Here is a 19,918-nt window from a genome sequence, read left to right on the forward strand (position 1 = left end):
AAAGTTATTGTTTTTACGTATGAGACCAGATAGACAGACCACAGAATAGTAGCAATTTGTCAGAATGATAACACAGCGCAGAACTAGGACAAAAAAACATAACGGAGGTACAAGAAGAGTTTTGCTTCTGAACTAGAACCTCAGGATTTACCGAATATATTCCATCTACGTCATTGGATGTTCGAGTTTGAGATGTTTCCGAGACGTAATTGGTAATGACCGTGCAGATAACATCCACGATGTCCACAACCAGTTCTTCGTTGGAAATGGGAGCGTCCGTGGTTGGGCTTTTCCTGCAGTTGAATTTTAGCAAGTCTGGGAACCCGCGTTTCGTTTATAATAATCCCCATTTGTTGTTTACAATAAATAACTTCTTCGATGTCTGGGAGTACTCATTCCGTAGTTCTTGGCCGACCTGACAACTTCGTAGTGGCACCAGTTTGTTTATGTTTACAGTTCTGTTAACCCAACGGGAAGAAAGCAAAATGGTGAGAACCGATACGTCATTCTAACAGTTTTTATTATTTTCGATTTTGTTACTATCAAGATGTTGATATTTATTTCAAAAAAATCATACTATCAACTAGTGAATTCCAATCTATTACTGTTATTAATTTTTCAGTTTATCAATCTTTCATTTCGATAAAGATTATCATTCACCTACATATGAAATTACATGCCGACTATTCAAAATACGAAAAAAAAACACAAGAGATCTTTTTATCACCAAATGAATAACAGAAAACATTCATTTTTGCAAAAACTAGTACATTCTCATTGAAAATATTCATTATTACATTATTGACCCGAATATAAACATTTATCTCTATGCATATCTCAAATTCTTCTTGATCTAGAAAAATATCTGGTATAATTGATCGTATTATGCTAAACTTCGTTTCTACGACCGGCCTGTAGAGTGAACCAGATCCAAGCAATGAGAATCTTACCATTAGATTTTCTCAATTTGATTTCGAAAAAAAAACCCGCATCAAGTTTTATTTTTTCTTTATTTCTTGACGAATTAGACTTTTCGCTTCCGAAAATTTCATATAGTTAGCCTATTCTATTTGAGAATAGGCTAACTATATGAAATTTTCGGAAGCGAAAAGTCTAATTCATAAAAAAATTCTAAATGTGTTCATTTCCTCTAATAAATCCGCTCGATTCGTATTTAGATATCTGATCGATTAAAATCATTACTAAATTTGCAATGTTGACCTCATTTCATTCCTATCGGTTGTCTCATATCCCAATCGACTTGATATGTTCTATTTGGATATGTATTGTCAAAATGAGTCAGTGGCTTTTCAACTATCAGAGTTTTCCATCATGTCTCAGTGTTACATCAGTTCTACGATTTCAGTTACGATTTCGTCGATTGATTTTTTTTTTATCTCGCGAATTTAATGATATTTTGGCACGTTAACCGTAAATATGAATTCGAGGATGCTTAATTTGTATGACACAAACAGGTTTATCATTCTCCAAGAATGTCGCAGAAGTGAAATATTCATTTCGTATTCTTTTACCTACCACTTCATGGCCAACAAATATTGGAGCTAAAACTGGAGTTCAAATGCTGCCAACAATGTCACATATTCGTTTTATTTAATACCTATTTGCGAAATAAATACATATCTGTGAAGATATTCAACGGATTTTATATTCTTTTAGTAAACGTTTTATTGCCTCATACAATTAAGGAACATCTTGATTCCCTATATAATTTGAATATTATTTATAAATTCTCTAATGAAGATTCGATAAAACTGTTGACACCAAATTCAACAATAACACAATTTTTCGTTCTTATCTCCATCATTAAATGCCAGTGGCGTTACTAAATATGTACACACAAAACTAAGAGTTTGAAACGCTTAACAAGTAGATATCTACTAGCTAATGAAATAAATTGTAGTGAATTTTTTGATATTTCAGCATACATAAATTGTTTTCGATAAAATGCAACTGCTTTTATTCAATGAAACTCTAGTCATCACCAAGAAAAAAATTATAAACATAGGTATGATTACACAGAATGTTTACTCATTTGCATTCTTGAGGATGCATGAAGCATTTATCACTTTCTATTTTCACTTTTCTTCATTATTATCATTTGGTTCTGCACAGAAATGGAACAAATTATAGAAAGTTACTTTTTCGAAGAGAGCATCCTTCTAACATAATTTTTTTGAAATAATAATTATTAGGTAGATGAAGAGAATGTTGGAGTCTTGAATTATCTGCATGAGATATGACTTCACATTTCTTTAAATGAACTCAATATATGAAATCATTTAAATCTCCCTTGATCAGTAATATGTAATGTTTTTATTCTTATACGTACCATATTGAATTTGTCAAAAAGTTCAATCAAGGAATTATCAGCTCTCAATATTGTCGAGGTTGATTCTCAGTATTTTTCATTATCGAATTGATAATTCATGAATAATAAACATTTCATTGTTGAATTTTTGCTTGCTATCAATATTATTTACAATTCGTACTCTCTAAAACCAGATAAAAGTGATAATAAGAAAAATTCCTCTTGTTTGTTATTTTTGAAACAAGGAAACAATTCAATATTTTTGATATCGATAAAAATTCTCTTTCAATTTTCAATGAAAAAATCTGTTGAGTTTCACTAATCATTATACCATTTTTTTTACAGAGAGTTCTGGTCGTTCTTTCTTCATTGGTGATGTTGAGTCAAGCACAGAGACCATCCTATGCAAGCTCTGGCCCAATTGGTAGACCAGGTTTAGCCAGCAGATTCAAAGATGACAATGCATCTTCTTCCACCACAATATCTGTGGAAAATCGTGTTGGTGAAGGTGGTTCAACACCAAAAATCCCAGTGGATGCAAGAGGTGATCAAGATCTGGTCAATACATTGAACACTTGGGATAGAGAACACCAACCGTTCTGGCTTCTGAATGCAGAGCATATCGAAAGACAAAGAAATACTACCAGAGGCACAGTCGTCAACAGAAATCAATTGAACACACAGGGTGTTCAAGGAAGCCAGATCACATCGCAGATGAGTCAGAGCAACAATCAAGGTACACGAGGAAGTGGTGATAGTATACAAACTAGTTTGTCCAACAGAAATGGTGGATCAGACATTTCTAACAATTCTGGTACTGCAAGGCATCCATCAAACAACAGAGAGTGGCTTTTTGGAAGACCTTCACAAGGTGATATCCGACCTGTTCACGAATATCCAGAAGGATCAATGAGTGATCAAATGATTTATCCAGGACAGAGACAAACTGGAGACTCTCAGAAAAGGTTAAGGTTCCATTACGAAAGAAATAATTTCCATTGAAAATCAATTGAAGATCTTAATAACCAAATTTCAGGGTGAAAAGATGTTACAAGTATATGTTCGATGAAATAGAGAAGAAGACAAAAAACTAGTTAATTGAGAATTATATGTGTATCTCGTTTAATATTTAAGTTTTGACTGTTAAAATCAGCTTACAATAAGACTGAAACAAAGCCATAATGAAAATCATAAGAATAAATAATTTAAAGATTATATTTGCGTTATTGTTTTGATTCAACCTGTTTTCCTGGAGTGAGACTTAATAGATGCGGTTTGTTCATTCATTCTAGTCAGTATGAAAAAACCAGCACATTATTTCTCTCTCTCTCATTATCTATGCTATATTTTATTAAAATAATAGAGGCTCCGCCCACCGGAAAACGAACAACTTTGAAGTTTTTTGTCGTCGAGTGTTCTCGGCTCGGAGAGAGAAATGAGAAAAACTAAAAACACTGAAAGAAAGAGAAAATGTCGAACTTACTCGAACATTTCCATTTCATGATTATTCGCCATAAATTCTCAATTAACGATAAAGTTTGAGGAAATTTTCCAGACGAATTTCCAAATTCACGGCAACGTGAACGACCAATAGGAAAAAACTTCAATATCCCAAGGGTAGCAATGACCGATATAATTGACATTTCTATTTCTAGAACTTCCCGAATTGTTTATCGAACCAGAAAGAATGATAAATTTAATTACTTATATCGATCCAATTACAGGAATTCTATATTTGACAATAAATTCGAATTTACGAATTTTAGAAGCTGCAACAAGGAAATTTTTAGAGCTAGGGAGCACCAAGTCGAACTTTTTCATGCCGTGATTTCTCTCCATAATTGAAACAATGATAATAAGAGATAATAAAGAGGAATAAAGATATTTCATGTGTTATTTTATTATTAATAATACTAATCGACAAAATCGTAAGGGGTTAAAACAGCGTTTTCTGAAAAAACATGATATATAGGGTGTGTTTTTTGAGGTATATAACTTTAAGTTGGCATTACTGTTCAAGATGGCGACCGATTTAACAGCTGTCAAGTGATTCATTCTCAGTTTGGTTTGGCAATTCATCATGAATAGACTCACGCCTGAACAACGCTTGCAAATAGTGCAATTTTATTTCGAAAAAAATGTTTCTGTGCGGAATACGTATCGCGCACTACGTCCATTTTATTTTGTTTAGCGATGAAGCGCACTTCTGGTTGAATGGCTACGTCAACAAACAAAACTGCCGCATTTGGAGTGAAGCTAATCCTCAAGTGTAGTTTGAAACACCGTTTAATCCAGAAAAACTGACTGTTTGGTGCGCTTTATGGGCTGGTGGAATCTTTGGTCCGCACTTCTTCAAAAACGATGATGGTCAGAACGTTAGAGTCAATGGTGATCGGATAGAGCCATGATTACTCACTTTTTCATTCCTGAATTGAACAACCATGATGTCCAGGAGCTGTGGTTCCAACAAGACGGCGCAACATGTCACACAGCTCGTGCCACAATCGATTTATTGAAAGACACGTTTGGTGACCGCCTAATTTCACGTTTTGGACCTGTGAATTGGCCTCCAAGATCTTGTGATTTAACACCGCTAGACTACTTTCTGTGGGGCTATGTAAAGTCATTGGTCTATGCGGATAAGCCACAAACCCTTGACCATTTGGAAGACAACATTCGCCGTGTTATTGCCGATATACGGCCACAAATGTTGGAAAAAGTCATCGAAAATTGGAAGTCCAGATTGGACTACATCCGAGTCAGCCGTGGCGGTCATATGCCAGAAATCATATTTAAAATGTAATGCCAGAAGATTATCTTGCGGATAAATAAAATTCATGTCAATCGAATAATCCATCGTTGTTTTATTGCAATTTAAAGTTCTATAGCTCTAAAAAAAAACACCCTTTAGTATCTTTCGAGGTTTATCTCAGATGTAGAACATCGAAGATAATCTGTATTTGCGCAGAATTTGCCCGAAAAAAATACCACTTCGCAATTTGAAGTCGCCAATGAATATAATGAAGCATTGTGTGGATTTGGATCAGGACAGAATGACATTTTGATTTATAAACGTGTTCCTTAATAATGGACTTATTCATCGCGTTTCTCATTTGGTGGATCCTGAAATAAGTAGAGGCGTCTCAAAAATGTATCGAAAACAACATACGCTGTTACATTTAGATCGTTTTCGATGGATGAGTAGGTACCAACTCGGTTTCAAAAATAGCACCTCAGTTTGAGTGAGTAATTTTTTTATTGATGCCGTAATATACTTTCACTTGGCGTCAATTTTTTTTTGTCTCGGAGGTATTAATTATGTCTTAAAGATATGAAAATAAACCTATATCCAAAGATAAATAAGCCTACATCTAAAGATAAACAACAAGAAGCTGCCAAAGTTAGAGAGAATTCTTAGTGTGAATAACTTTTTATTTATATCTTTTTTTATAGACCATCAGAAGACTGTCTCATTCATCAGTCGAGTTTAAAACTGTGAAGAACTATTTTGGAAAGAAAAAAATTGCTTCCACCTATACGTCTTCGTTTATTGATCAAGTTTCAGGAATCTACAATATGGTGAATGTATATCAACATTGTATGGTTTTAACATAAACTATCAGTTCTCGAAGTTCTGTGTTGTGTTAAATTTGAAACGTATTCGAATATCCGAGAATATTTTGATGTTCATCACATGCTCAGATCCGCAAGAATATTCGCTGAAATTGCCCTGTAATACGGGAAAGATTACGATTCTGTTAGGATTTATTATATCTGTAAATTTATCATCCGTCTTATTATTGCGGTATGATTCTGGTCTAATGTCGTGTTCTAGAATGAAAAATGTTTCCTTGAAAAACATAAGTTTAGATCTACTTTAGATGTTTACAATAATTGGGCCAGATGTATATTTTTACAAACGCATCGGTGTGAGAAGTAGGTTTGTAAGCCACCAAGTAAAATGTGTTCTATTTTAGATAATATGAATTCATGTTTTTCTTTGAATTCCTGTTGTTTCAACTCAACAAACGTACCTACGTGAAAATCAGATTCGTTTCCAATCCAATTCAACTCATCGAAATTCTTGGATTTCAGCCGATAGTTGATCATTATTAGATGTTTCATACTTTCTATGTTTTTACTACCAATAAAATTGGATATTTACAATATCATTTCAAGTTCATCTTATTAGGCCAATTGAAAAGTCCCCTGTTTGATGCACAGATGGCAGTGCTAGTATTAAATCCATATGATTTATACTTAGTACCAACCTTCAAACAATACTTGTCAAAATTTGACAGCTGTCTGACCATTAGTTTGTGAGATATTGCGTTGTGAGTGTAGCTACTTTTGTTATTTGAAAGAATATGAAAAAAAGGGATTTCGTGTGCTGATTAAATACTGCTTTTTCAAGAGAAAAATACAGTTGAAGCAAAATCTTGGCTTGATGACGAGTTTCCGGAGTCTGCACCAGGAAGCTCAACCATCATTGATTGATATGCTAGGTTTGAACGTGGTGAAATGAGCACCGGGGACGGCGAACGCAGTGGACGCCCAAAAGAGGCTGTGGCATACGAAAAAAATCGAAAAACTTCACTAAATAATTTTGAATGACCGAAAGGTGAAGTTGATCTAGATAACATACGTTGTGAAGAAATCATCTGAAGATGTACATCATATGATTCACGAATATTTGTACATGAGAAAGCTGTGTGCAAAATGGGTGCCGCGAGAGCTCACAATCGATCAAAAGCAACAACGTGTTAATGATTCTGAGCAGTGTTTGAAGCTAATTTAGTGCAATAAACCTGAATTATTGCGTCGATATGTGACAATGGATGAAACTTGGCTCTATCATTTCACTTCGGAGTCCAATAGACAGTCAGCTGAGTGGACTGCACACGATGAACCGAATCCAAAGCGAGGAAAAACATAAGTAAGCTGGCAAGGTTATGGCATCAGTATTCTGGGGTGCGCAAGGTATAATATTCATTGATTACCCCCAAAAGTGCCAGACCATCAACAGCGATTATTATATAGCGTTATTGGAACGTTTAAAGGATGAAATCGTTAAAAAAAACGGCCCCATTTGAAGAAAAAAAAGGTGCTGTTTCATCAAGACAATGCGCCGTGTCACAAATCAATGAAAACAATGGCAAAATTGCATGAATTGCGCTTCGAATTGCTTCTGCATCCACCGTATTCGCCAGATCTGGCTCCCAGCGACTTTTTCCTATTCTCAGACCTCAAAAGAATGCTCGCTGGAAAGAAATTTAGCGCCAATGAAGGAGTTCTCGCCGAAACTGAGGCCTATTTTGAAGCGAAAGACAAATCGTACAACAAAAATGGTATCGAAAAGTTGGAAGATCGCTATAATCGCTGTATCGCCCTCGAAGGCAACTATTTTGAATAATGAAAAAGAATTTTGCCAAAAAAATCTGTTTTACTATGGTAGACCCACGACTTTTTAATTGGCCTGTTAAGACATTGATTCCTGAACAATTGATTCAGTCCTAAGGACTCTTTCTATATGTATATTAACTAAAAAAGAGTTCATTCGAAATTTTTACGTATGAGCAGACCATCGTCCGAAATATAAAGGTACGCCAATGAATAATCAATAATCATCCCTGATATGTTTCCAACCTTATAAGGTAGTTCTTTGATATGCTTTTTGAGCTTACATACAATCTCAATCTCTTTACCTTGAAGTAACGAGGCACAAAGAACTTTTCTCGATATTCCCATACGTCAAGAAATCCTATAAATAAAATAAAATTCCTGGAACTTCCTCGACAAAGTGTATGTTACGTTGATGATAGTCCACCATCTCCAATATTTTATAACACACCTGCAAAATTATAGGAATGGACGAAAATCTCAACGATGTTTGTAGTTTATTTTTCTTTAATTGTAACTTGATTCATCGAGAACTTCACTGTTCAAATGCCGTCTTCAGTCACTTTATCTTTTGTTATGATATATACAGGGGTGAACAAAAAGACTGAAATGAAAGATGATAATTTTTTCGAATACTTAGATGTTACCTCATCTTTTCTGAACATTTCTTTTATTTTAGTAATAACGATATCTTTATTTTGAGAAGTAGGTACTTTGATTGGTTTCAGAAAAATAAGAAATACTGTTCATTGCAAAACCAGTTGAGATTATGTACGTCGACATAATTTTACTGTTCTGTATATATTCTGATAGGGTCAATAGCCTATAATACTTGTACATAAAACAACTCGGTGTAAAAAACTCCCTGTCACCACAGATTAATGTTTTCAGCTGAGATATTATGGTCAGACGTGGTGTTGAAAAATCAAATAAATTAGATTGCTCCTCATGTATTTTTTTTTAAATGTTTATGTCTGGTGCCATTTTATCCTATTGGGAAACTCTTTACCAGTTGTATTTATTCAAATCCCACAGAAAGCTTGTGAATGATTTATAATTTTCACGTGAAATCAGGAATTCATCGAGAATAAACCGAAAAAAAGATTTTTATTATTTATCAAACAATATCGAAAAATTCCCTGATATTTGTGACACAGTGAGAGTTCACGTAGAGGTTATTTACATCCTTTTTATCATGACGCGAATGAAATAAATTGTAAACACTGAAGGTTCGTTATATTCATTTCAATTCGAAATGATATTACGAATTGAATGTGTTCAGAATATATCAATAAAACCTCTGCATGGAAAATATTTTTCTATTATTATCATATTGTACATGGAGAACATGTTCCGAATAGTTTTCAATTTCAACAGGCGGTTTAAACAAGTGGTGGATATGATTTCAAAACAATAAACCCTAATTTCTGCGAATTCTATGGAAATTTTGGAATATATAGCATAACAATTTGTCACAATCAAAACCTAGAAAGTCCCTTACCCCTTCAACGTTGAAAACAAGATGTGAAAAACACTTTGAACCAAATCCTAGGTTTGCTTTCTTATAGCTTCAAATTTTGAATTCTACATTCTGACAGGAAAATTATACAAGGTTTCATTTTGAATGGCCAAATGAAACCTCAAAATGAAAACCCCTTATTGGAAAACCATTTATTTCACAGTAATCAAATAATACACGTAATATATACAGAATTGCTGTCGACCCATAGTCCAAACATTGGTTGCAATTAGGAGACCTACCTATAGATACTAATTCAAAACAGGTCATCAAATGTTCTGTGGACTCTCCATTTCGCAGAAATAATTTCTGGGAAATATGAAAATTGTGTAAAGATATAACTTTAGAAATCTTGAAGCTTGGGTATGGGGTTGAATTTTGCCCTATACCAACTTCTATCAGCAAGTGGTAATGATACTTATTTATCATTCTGACATTTTCTAAACATTCTAATGACAAAATTTATCTGATTCAATTTCTGGCCCAAATGTTCCACATGTTCTCTGAAATTCAAGAATGAGTCTATGAACAATCCCAAAAATTTATTGGGTAGTGTCTACAATATTTAGAACCTGATTTTCTAAAGTAAGGCCGGTTGGCCCATATTTGTTGTACCTACAATTTGTGAACACCTGTATCGGAACAGGTAATAAAATTAAAAAAATGCATTTCAATTCATAAGAAATAACCAATATTTCGTTGATCCCCTAACAAAGCTGAATACTTTCTGATTCCAGGAAGAATGTTTTCGTTGAAAAGAGGATTGTTTCAGATTCCTATGTTCAAAGTATCGATAACGAGGAAATATTCTGCATGCACGTATTGTTATTTTTTCATAATTGTCTATTTTGAATAGCCTTTCGTTCCCAGAATCTGCATAATGAAGTTCGCATTGAATAGGTAGAGGCCAACATCATTAGAGTTGAATTACAGCGATATATTATAAGGTTAAGGGTTGGCGGAGGGTTTATTGAGTCGTATAATCCGGAATGAAGAGATGCATTCTTCTATTGTTATCAACTTGTTATTGTTATGACGTCAGAAACTTAACATATTCACTGAGTGATACTACAGTGTTGAGGTAAGTTTTGCTTTCTGGGTAGACGATTGGCTCTGTCAGTTTTGGAAACGATCATTATTAATCATTTAATACACCAATCATTTACTCTATCCATAGCATCCTTAAATTCTCTTATACCTACCACTGAAAATGATCAAAGCAGAGTTCTAATGAACTCCAGTGTCCAGTTTATCAACGGCTTCGATTTGAAACGAGTTTTCTGAAAATGCCAAGACGTAAATTAAAAAACGCTGATGCTAATAAGGCCATCGTAATGCTACAGAGTGGCCTAACTCATGTTGTTGTAGCGGAAAGGCTCCAAGTCAGCGAAAGTGTGATATCTCGACTTTGGAATAGGTTCAGGCAGATAGGTTCCGTGTTGGAAAGACCAAGGCTTGGTGGGCGACGAAAAATAACACCTGTTTCGGCGAGAAGAAACCCTACATCTACGTGTAGAATGCTACGGAATACTCTTCAAAATGCAGATGGGGTCCAAGTTTCCATCGAAACCATCAGACGACGTTTGAGAGAGGTGAATCTAAGTTCTAGACGTCCGTTAAGAGGAGTCCCATTAACACGTGACCATAAGCGTCAAAGACTGGAATGGACAAGGCAACATATCAATTGGAACGATCATTGGCGTAGTGTCCTTTTCACTGATGAATCATATATGGACGATTTTCAGATTCTCGAAGAATAAGGGTATGGACAATCCCACGCATACCCCGTAATCGTCGCTATGTCCAAGAAGTCCATCCATTCCGAGGGGGTAGTGTTATGGTATGGGCCGGGATATGTTTCAACGGGCGCGCAGATCTACACATTTGTCCTGGGAATATGACCGCCTTATACTATAGGGAGCATGTCATTGACAATGTTGTGCCAAATTTTCACGCTGCTATTGGTGAAACTTTTCAATTTCTAGACGATAACGCTAGATCGCACCGTGCAGCCATAGTTGAGAATGCGCGCGAGGAGCTTGGTATTCCACATTTACCAATACCTCTGCACTCACCAGATTTGAATTGCGTAGAACATGCAGGGGATAATGCTCCAAAGAAGATAAGATAATCATCAACCTACCCCAGAATCCTTAAATGATCTGAGAGAGCTTCTGCCCTGTTTATGGAACCAAATTCCTCAAGATATGTTCAACAACCTTGTGTGTAGTATGCAAAGAAGATGTCAAGCTGTTATTAATGCCCGTGGAGGCCATACATTGTATTGATAGTCTTAAAATGATTGAATTCTCTGAGAATAAAATTTCGTTATTTTACTCGATTTTTCTTAACCACCCTGTATACGCTGCAGACCCACAGGCTAAAATTAATTTTATTTCCTGCAACTTGAAATCATATTGATATGAATTTTCATCACAAAAATCTCATTTAACTATATTTTTTGCAATGTAAGTCAGTATCCCTAACTCATGTGGAGCAGTTTAATTATGAAATACCGATTTTTCACTTATAGTCAGCCACATACTCTATTACGTTGGGAGACTTGCTTTGATAACACGTTATGATTTTTCTAGAAAACGTACGTATCATTTCCAAAGAATTTGGATGAAATTCAATGAAAAAATAGTGATGTAGGCAGGTCGGACTTTCAAATAAAATTTTTATTAATTGGACAAAGTTGGGCCGTTGGCCAAATCTGAAATATCGGTATGCAAAAAGGCATCAAAATCGCTATAGAATCAAAAATAGTTCAGTGGTACATTGACAGCAGGTGAGCATGCACAGGCTCTTAACAATAAGATCACTGTTATCTCCTCGCACTCAACGGAGAGCTTCTCTCAACTCGGTTTCGATCGAGTAACTTATTCAATTCAGATTTCGTCATGGACTTTCAAACTGACTACTTTGTGCCGCCCTATATGGCTTGGCATGATTCTGTGCCATGTATAAGATTACACGTCTCTTTTTCTCTGCTCTGCTCTAAAAATAAGCCGGACTAACTTTATTTATAGATAATTGTATACATCCCAGCTCATTATGAGCATTCTATATGATTTGCTTCGGATATTCGTCGATCCACTATATCATTTCTATTCGCTACATCTCTACTTTCTTCAACCCTTACCTCTAACTTTCTTATTGTTGCGTCTATTATCTTCCCAGATGGCTGACACTCAACAGCATGCCTTTTTTGACGATTGTTTCAGACCCTAATTTCATAGTTGTGAATTTTGGGAATACTTACATTTACCTCAAGCTTATTTTGAAGATAAATTAGTTTTTCTCTCTTTAATTTTTGTTGAATTGAGTCACATTGAATAGATCAATGTGACGCAAAGGATACAATGAATGATTGAGTGAAATAACGAAAACTTTTAATATTTGTTCCATATCCACTATCATGTAAATAACAAGAAATAAAAATTTAGAATATCAACAAGATATAAACAATAATCACTCAGGCGTGAGCATATACTTGCAAAAATGACCAAAAATAGCCTGAAGCCAGCTTTCAAATCATCTGACAAGGTATTGATTCATCTTGTTTTTTGTTTCGTATACATTTTTAGTTAGGTTAGTAATCGAAAGTAAAATCTCCCTTTCCATGAAAAGGCTCCTCTACAAATGAAAGGTTAAGGTTAAAGAAAGCTTCGAAGTGTCCTTCATCATGAAGTCTGCATAGTGATCCTTCATGGTAAGAAAAAGGATCCTTTTTGTTTATGCTCTATCATATTTGGAAATTCGGAATTAAGTACCACAGAATACTATACCAATCTTTCTCCATTTTCTCAACAAATACAAATTCAATTTCAATAAATCACTAGTTCTTAACATTGCCAACCCTAGGAAACTTGACAGTTTCGAATGAATAGATTATGTTTATGGAACCAAAGCCACTTCCAAGCTCCTTTCAAAGGCGACTTTCTAATAAAGCAGCCTTTTCGCATGGATTATGGAACTTGCCGTAACTTGTCTAACTTGAATTTTTCGTGCGCTTAGTAATATCTGCATCACAAATAGTTGGTGGGGATTCATAACCTTAAAAACCTCAAACAAGTAATCTGACGAGTACAAAGGAGGCTTTCTGTAGAAAACACAGTCACCATTTCTGGACCGCTTCAACTTTCCCCTTGAGACAAATATATACTCAGACTACATGGGGTATTGGTAATCCATACCTGAAATTTCGGCTCTCTAGAATTTCAAGTACCGCAGTGGGAAATGTTAATTGAAACTATGTTTTGATTAAAAAAAAAGAAGAAAATTTGATCAATTACTCGCAAATCGCTAGAGATAAGGGACAAGAATGTTATTACATAAATAATCAAGAAGCTACGGTAAACCGAAAAATATGATAATATATAGGGTGTTCTATTTGAAATATAGAAGTTGTTAGTACTTTTAAATATAATATAACTCTAAAAATATTTCAGATCGATAGAGCAGTGATTCCTATCCAAGAATCCAAATTTTTAATATCGTACCTTTCGTTCACCCTGGAAGTCCAGGGTACCACCCTGTATACGTACTTATTTGCCTAAAAATACAATTTCAACTGACAAAAAATTGAAACATCAACCAAAATCAAAATCAAAATTTTCCAAAACTATACAATACAATGGAACAGCTTATAAGTCGATAAATGAATTAACATAAACACTGACGTACGTTTCCAAATGTTTGTATTTTGTATGAAATTTGTCCTCATCAAAGTCTCATGGTTCAAAAACTTACTGAATTTACAAACTTAAAAGTGGCACATCCGTTTCACCGATGTGGACTTGAACTTTACAACAATAAAGTTCACTTATAGAGTACTTCAGCTGGGTTCTTCCGGTCCAACGATTCTTGATGAACCAGGACCGGGCCAAATATCAATCTGCCTTCAATTTGATAATTTGTTAGATAGGTTACGATTCTGGGTCGACGATTGGCTTGTGATTCACATGAACATCTTGGAATTCGCTAGGTTAAATTTAACGTGGACTATATTAGTGGGAAGATCACGTTGTATTGGTTATTTGTAACCTAACGAAAATGACAAACAGGTTGAAAATGTTTTGGAAAGATAGACTTCTGCCAAACCTGACGAACTTGTGATTCACTCAATGAGTCCATCCGAATCAAAAACAGGCCCATCATTCATTCGAATAGGATACATGAAATCATTAGTTCTTGAATCGATAACATGCGTTACAAATTTCGATGCATCATATTTATACTTCAATCATATCAATTTCTCACATTTTTTTATGAATGTATTTCCGTGGGCAAAACATCTACGCGAAAAAAATCTTTGGAGCCATTTTTATTTCTGCAACAAATATCGAGAACTCCAAATATGTTCTTGATTTTTTTTGGAATGTCTTGATCTCAAAATTTAAGACTTAGAGATTAAGATAAGAATTTTTAAGGACCCCCCATATCTTTTTTCAAAATAATTAGATATCAGGAAGAAGATCATAGATATCTTGATTCGTTCTCGAGTTACAGGGCGCTTCTGAAAAATGTCTGTTTCGCTATATCTTGATTTCTATTCGAGGTATCCAAAAAATTCTAAAACGTTTCTCCAGTGATTTTATGATCTATATAATACTTATAACAGATCTTAGAAATCAATTACCGTTTTAGAGATATAGGGGAGAGCTGGTGCTTTTTAAATGAGACACCCTGTTTCAAAGCAGTTTTCAAGCCACAGATTTGTTAAAAATCATTCCGTTCCTAGCTGTGTCCATTGTATAATTGTGCTCAACTCATATACACTGTGTCCGTAAAGTATGGAATAAATTTATTTTTAGCTAAACAGACCATTTCAAGAAATAATCCTGAAACACGTCGATTTTTTATTTTAGTTTACCGTATTTTAAAATAATAATCTAATATACAGGGTGAATTACTTTCGAGTAATGACGTCACCGTCATTTTTTCAAATGGAACACCCCCATTTTGTCTCAATTTTCTGATTACTCTAGCTGAGCTGATTTCAGAAATGTATCACATGTTGATTCCAATTGGTACAGGGTGGACAAAAATACAATAGTTTTGTGTGTGCTCATAAAGTAACGCGTAACATTAGTTAAATTAACAATATTATCAAAAATACTTATTGTCTAGTGGCAATTGGTTTGAATGTAACACCCTGTAATTTGTTACATTTTTAGATTAATAAAAATGTATAAAATAAGAAATAGTTTCTTTCATATTCTGTCTGCTAGTTCCAAACATGTTTGGAAACAGCTCATTTTTATTAATCTAATAATGTAACGAACTACAGGGTGTTAAATTCAAACCAATTGCCGCTAGACAATGAGTATTTTTGATAATATTGTTGATTTAACTAATAAAGAATGTTACTTTATGAGCACACACAAATCTATTGTAATTTTGTCCACCCTGTACCAATTGGAATCAACATCAAAATTGAGACAAAATGGGGGTGTTCCATTCAAAAATGACGATGACGTCATTACTCGAAAGTAATTCACCTTGTATATCAGATTATTATTTTAAAATACGGTCAATTAAAATAAAAAATCGATGTGTTTCAGGATTATTTCTTAAAATGGTCTCTTTAGCTAAAAATGAGTTTGTTCCATACTTTACGGACACAGTGTATAGGGTATACCATTTGAAAAACAGCAACTCTCCTTTATATCTCCAAAACAATCATTAATTTCCAATTAAATGGGACACCCTATAAATGACTTGATCAAAACCATACAATGAATACAACCGAATTAATCAAATCTGAAAATGAATGAAAAAACAATTATATATAAGGTATTCCATCAAAAGAATGAAGAAAAAACCAAATATCTTTGAAACGGATGAAATTTTCAAAAAAAAAACGATAACGGTATTCTTTTCGGCAAATCTGCGTATAGGGTGTCCCAATTAAAAAAACAGCTATATAAGAACTGCTCTATATCTCTTAAACGGTAATTAATTTCTATGAAGTAAACGAAAAACGAAAGGAAAATTTTTTTGGCAAAATACTTTGTAGCATCTAAGTGCGACATTGACATTTCGCAACCCGTTTTCTCTATCACTATTGACATTTTTGACAATACCTGGCCACATTTAGTCCATCAAGCAACCGTATTCCTATCAGTGCTGATATATGAACACAAGAGTGGCCGGCATGTTGCCATGATCTATCACCTATATAACATTCAAGGGGTGTAAAATCTGAAGAGATCCGAACCATCTGAGTTGGCAAGTTCACTACAAGAAAATTCCATTTATTTTCTCCCAAAATCATGAATAGAAAATGACAAACAACAACTAATACACCCATTTGAAGATTGACATATGAATAACTGACGAATGAGACATCTTACTCAGCGAGGGTGTCGCAGTTGTAAGTAACACACGTGACGTTTCCCCGTAAGACGCGTAACAAGGACGCCGACGCCTGGCGTCACTCTCATCGAGTGGGGATCCTCCTGGTGGGGACGCCGTAAGATGTCCAGCAGAAACGTCGATGGTCTATAGTTATTGCTTTGAAGACCACCAAGCAACGTCTGGAATAACGAACGACGCGATTTTGTGCATCTCGACGGTTCAACACGCGACAAGTGAAGTGACGTGACGTGGGAAATTGCATCACTAAGAACGACCAAGTAAGTTCCTCAAGTTGCGGCTGCTCGATGCTGATACCGCGAGTGATAGCTGTGGCCCATAGTGATTAAGTTAGTGATCTCTCTTCTCTTGGTGCTGGGGTTTCCTCATCAAGGTTACCCTCCTTGCTATCTCCTCGACTTTCACGCAGTGGGTAGCCGCAGTGAAGTGACACACTAAACACAGAAACCACTTCACACATTTCCTTCACACCAAATTATAGTGAACCAAACGGGAAGGCCAAAAACACAAATCTTAAGTCTAAAGAATGATTTGAGTATCAAAATTTAACCTTTCATATTTTGGCTTGTCTTTCGACCATCAAATCTCTTCGTTGCCGCTAAAACGAAGAATTTTTTCAGAGTAATATTGATGTTCCCAATATCACCAATACACTAAAAAAGCATGGGAGTGGCCGAGGATTTCGCTCCCAGCTTCACTCAGAAGCCGCAGCTGAGGCAAGAGGACGATGGCAACAAACTCATATTCGAATGTCAACTGTTGTCTTCGCCAAAACCAGAAATACAGTGGTTCCGTAGTGACACCCTGCTGTTTGAGGATGCGAGGACTAAGTTCAAAATACAGTCGATTGGAAGCAATAAGTTCTTGGTGGTCTTAGAACTCGATGATGTCATCGAGACCGATGCTGGCCTTTACAAGGTCAAAGCGAAAAACAAAATGGGGGAGGTTGCAGCTTCCATCAACCTCAACTTCAGCCGTAAGTCATCTTTTCAACCCTACCATTTCATACCAAAAGCTTTCAATTTTTCATTCCATAACTACAAAGACAACTTTGCATCATAATTCTTAAGTATCAGTTAACTTTCTAATCCTTCAGCTTGGTTACAATTGCTCGAAATCAATCCATTGTTTAGATATTGAATTTGCGAAATATCATGCTCAAAGTGTTGTTCAGCAAGGTACTAATTGATATTTTCTTTGCAGCTATGGACGAACCGAAAGAAAAGTAAGTAGATACTGAATTTTGGTGAAAATCTTTGGCGATATGAACCGTAAATTCTTCTCCGCTTCATTACTGTCATGTCTCGAACCCACGCTTAGGATTATTTTATTTTGGCAGAAACTAGACCTAGAATTAGTCATCGCAGTTTTGCGTCATGGGTCAAATTTCTTAAACTAAACGGGAATTTCTATAGCTGTTGATAGCATAGGCTATCCCATAATTGACTCACCTGGATCTCCCTCACGAAATTAATGTGCAGAACTGAATCTTATCCAAAATGGAAATATATCCTTTATTAAAAGCACACCTAAGTAAATCGCACAAAAGTGTTGAACCAAAATTAATTTTATTTCAGTTTTTCGAGATATGAATTGAATTATGTTTGAATTGCATATGTATATCTTCTTTTTTCTGACATATATAATGGTCGTTTCCACAGACAAATCGATGGTCTAGCACCCACCTTCTCCAAAAAACCTGCAATACGTCAGGAAGAGGATGGTAAAAGACTTTTGTTTGAATGCCGGATCCAAGCAAACCCACGACCCGTAATCAGTTGGTTTCATAATGGAAATCCGGTTAAAGAATCATCACGTCATAAGGTAAGACAATTGCATCATCTGCTTCTTCTTCTAGAAAAAAAACGATTTTTTTTTACGTCGACTTGAATATAAAATACAACCATGACACTATTAGTAGGTATATTCTATTTATGTGACACATATGTGAGTGTCTTAGGTTTTGGCAGTTGATTTGGGTTCTATTATAGGTCGCGGCTTTGACACCTGTTTTCATATTTCCCTGTATGAATACAATATACAATTTTCTAATCCATTTGCAAATCATTTTTACTCCACACATTATATGACGTAGAAATAAAAAGTCTGAAGTGAAGAAAAACACTTCCCACCAAGAAGCTTTCTTCGAGTGTTGGTTTTTCCTCACAGACATAACTTTCGAATAAATCAACATATTTTAGATTCAGTATCCAAGATTTCTCTAAAAATAAATACGACTGGCTGGTTGGCAGTCCCCTTGGAGTTTTCTAATAGTGCATTAGATAAATATATTATACTTAAAAGTTGGACCGAATTAAATTCCATCCTGAATTCTGTAAATGTTACGTGAAATTCAAGGAGACCAAGCAAGACGCAAACAAAAATGAATGTGTTACTGTTTGAAATAAATAGTTTGGCACGTTGTGTCATTTCACTTGAGAACATTTTTGAGACCACTAAAAATTTACCAGAGCAGTGGAATCAAAACAACCCTTACCTATCTCTCTATATCTAAGGAAATATTGGAAATAATAAAAAAGTAGAGCTCTACAATTCAGGTGCAACAGAGACTCTTTGAGTCCAACAAAAAATCTATGAATTCAAAGTACCTAAATTGTGCTCAACGTCACCCTAAAAGTACTTAAATTTTGAGGGCTGAAACCATTTTTAAATCAGTGTTTCGAGAAAATCCCCAAATCAAATTCACTTTCTCCATTTTCAAGAGAAAGGTTGGATGCATATCAGATACAGACGAACAACAAGAAATTGAAATCGAATTGAACACTTGATGATGAATCATGCCATTTTAATTGAGAAGTAAGAAAATTTGTCAGCGTTCATACATTTGATCAGGTTCCAAGTTATTTCGTAATTGTTGTCAAAAGGCAATGAGTTGTTGCATATTTCTCAACTGGGCGATGTTCTCAAATCTATTTTGGAACTCTCGAGTTAGCTTTTGTTATTTTAAGCGCCACTTTCACAAATAAAACAATTTATTTTGGAATGAAAGCCAATGGCTATTTTCAGCTTCGAATCAATATATTGGGAATATATGCACATTCCGATATCATTTCGTCCTAATTTTATCTTTTAGTAACTGATTTGGCCTACGATTTCCTGTTGACTATACCTGGCATGTCAAGATCTTGTTATTCATCTTCTATGTTTATCCTGAATTTAAGTGTGAAGAAATGGAAAGTCAAAATTATCTCTGCAACGATAATTCAATAACAATTTGTCATTTTTGAAAAGCAAAAAACGAGTGAGTGGATCTCCAAGCTACCATT

General features: G+C 35.0%; 2 protein-coding genes and 1 long non-coding RNA gene across 17 annotated transcripts in view; 2 read left to right on the plus strand and 1 right to left on the minus strand.

Moving 5' to 3' along the window:
• The first annotated feature begins 251 nt into the window (after nt 1-251).
• Nucleotides 252-3,544, plus strand: LOC123686063. The gene is made up of 2 exons (XM_045626020.1): nt 252-488; nt 2,675-3,544. Exons 1-2 carry the CDS (start codon nt 447-449, stop codon nt 3,329-3,331), a joined length of 699 nt encoding a protein of 232 aa, XP_045481976.1. The 5' UTR covers nt 252-446; the 3' UTR covers nt 3,332-3,544.
• A 9,082-nt stretch (nt 3,545-12,626) lies between these two features.
• LOC123685910 lies at nt 12,627-14,467 on the minus strand. Its single transcript, XR_006748377.1, has 2 exons — nt 14,004-14,467; nt 12,627-13,447 (listed from the first exon to the last, which is right to left on the minus strand). It is a non-coding gene; the product is annotated as an uncharacterized LOC123685910 (long non-coding RNA).
• Nucleotides 14,468-16,359: 1,892 nt separating this feature from the next.
• Nucleotides 16,360-19,918, plus strand: part of LOC123685924 (twitchin) — a 46,260-nt gene continuing 42,701 nt past the window's right edge. For 13 of the 15 annotated variants that reach the window (XM_045625796.1, XM_045625799.1, XM_045625797.1 and 10 more), the window contains exons 1-4: nt 16,360-16,891; nt 17,252-17,607; nt 17,835-17,856; nt 18,293-18,455. In XM_045625796.1, the coding sequence (XP_045481752.1) occupies nt 17,295-17,607; nt 17,835-17,856; nt 18,293-18,455 (498 nt within the window). In that variant the 5' untranslated portion in view covers nt 16,360-16,891; nt 17,252-17,294. The remainder of the gene's footprint in view (nt 16,892-17,251; nt 17,608-17,834; nt 17,857-18,292; nt 18,456-19,918) is intronic. The other 2 variants (XM_045625810.1, XM_045625807.1) reach the window with 1 other exon arrangement.

Source organism: Harmonia axyridis, chromosome X, assembly GCF_914767665.1.
Source record: "Harmonia axyridis chromosome X, icHarAxyr1.1, whole genome shotgun sequence".
NCBI classification, from domain to species: domain Eukaryota; kingdom Metazoa; phylum Arthropoda; class Insecta; order Coleoptera; family Coccinellidae; genus Harmonia; species Harmonia axyridis.

Coding starts and splice junctions, on each gene's coding strand:
- LOC123686063 (XM_045626020.1), top strand. CDS start 447: ATGTTTACAGTTCTGTTAACCCAACGGGAAGAAAGCAAAATG. Junction 489..2,674: donor AACGGGAAGAAAGCAAAATG/GTGAGAACCGAT, acceptor TTTTTTTTACAG/AGAGTTCTGGTCGTTCTTTC.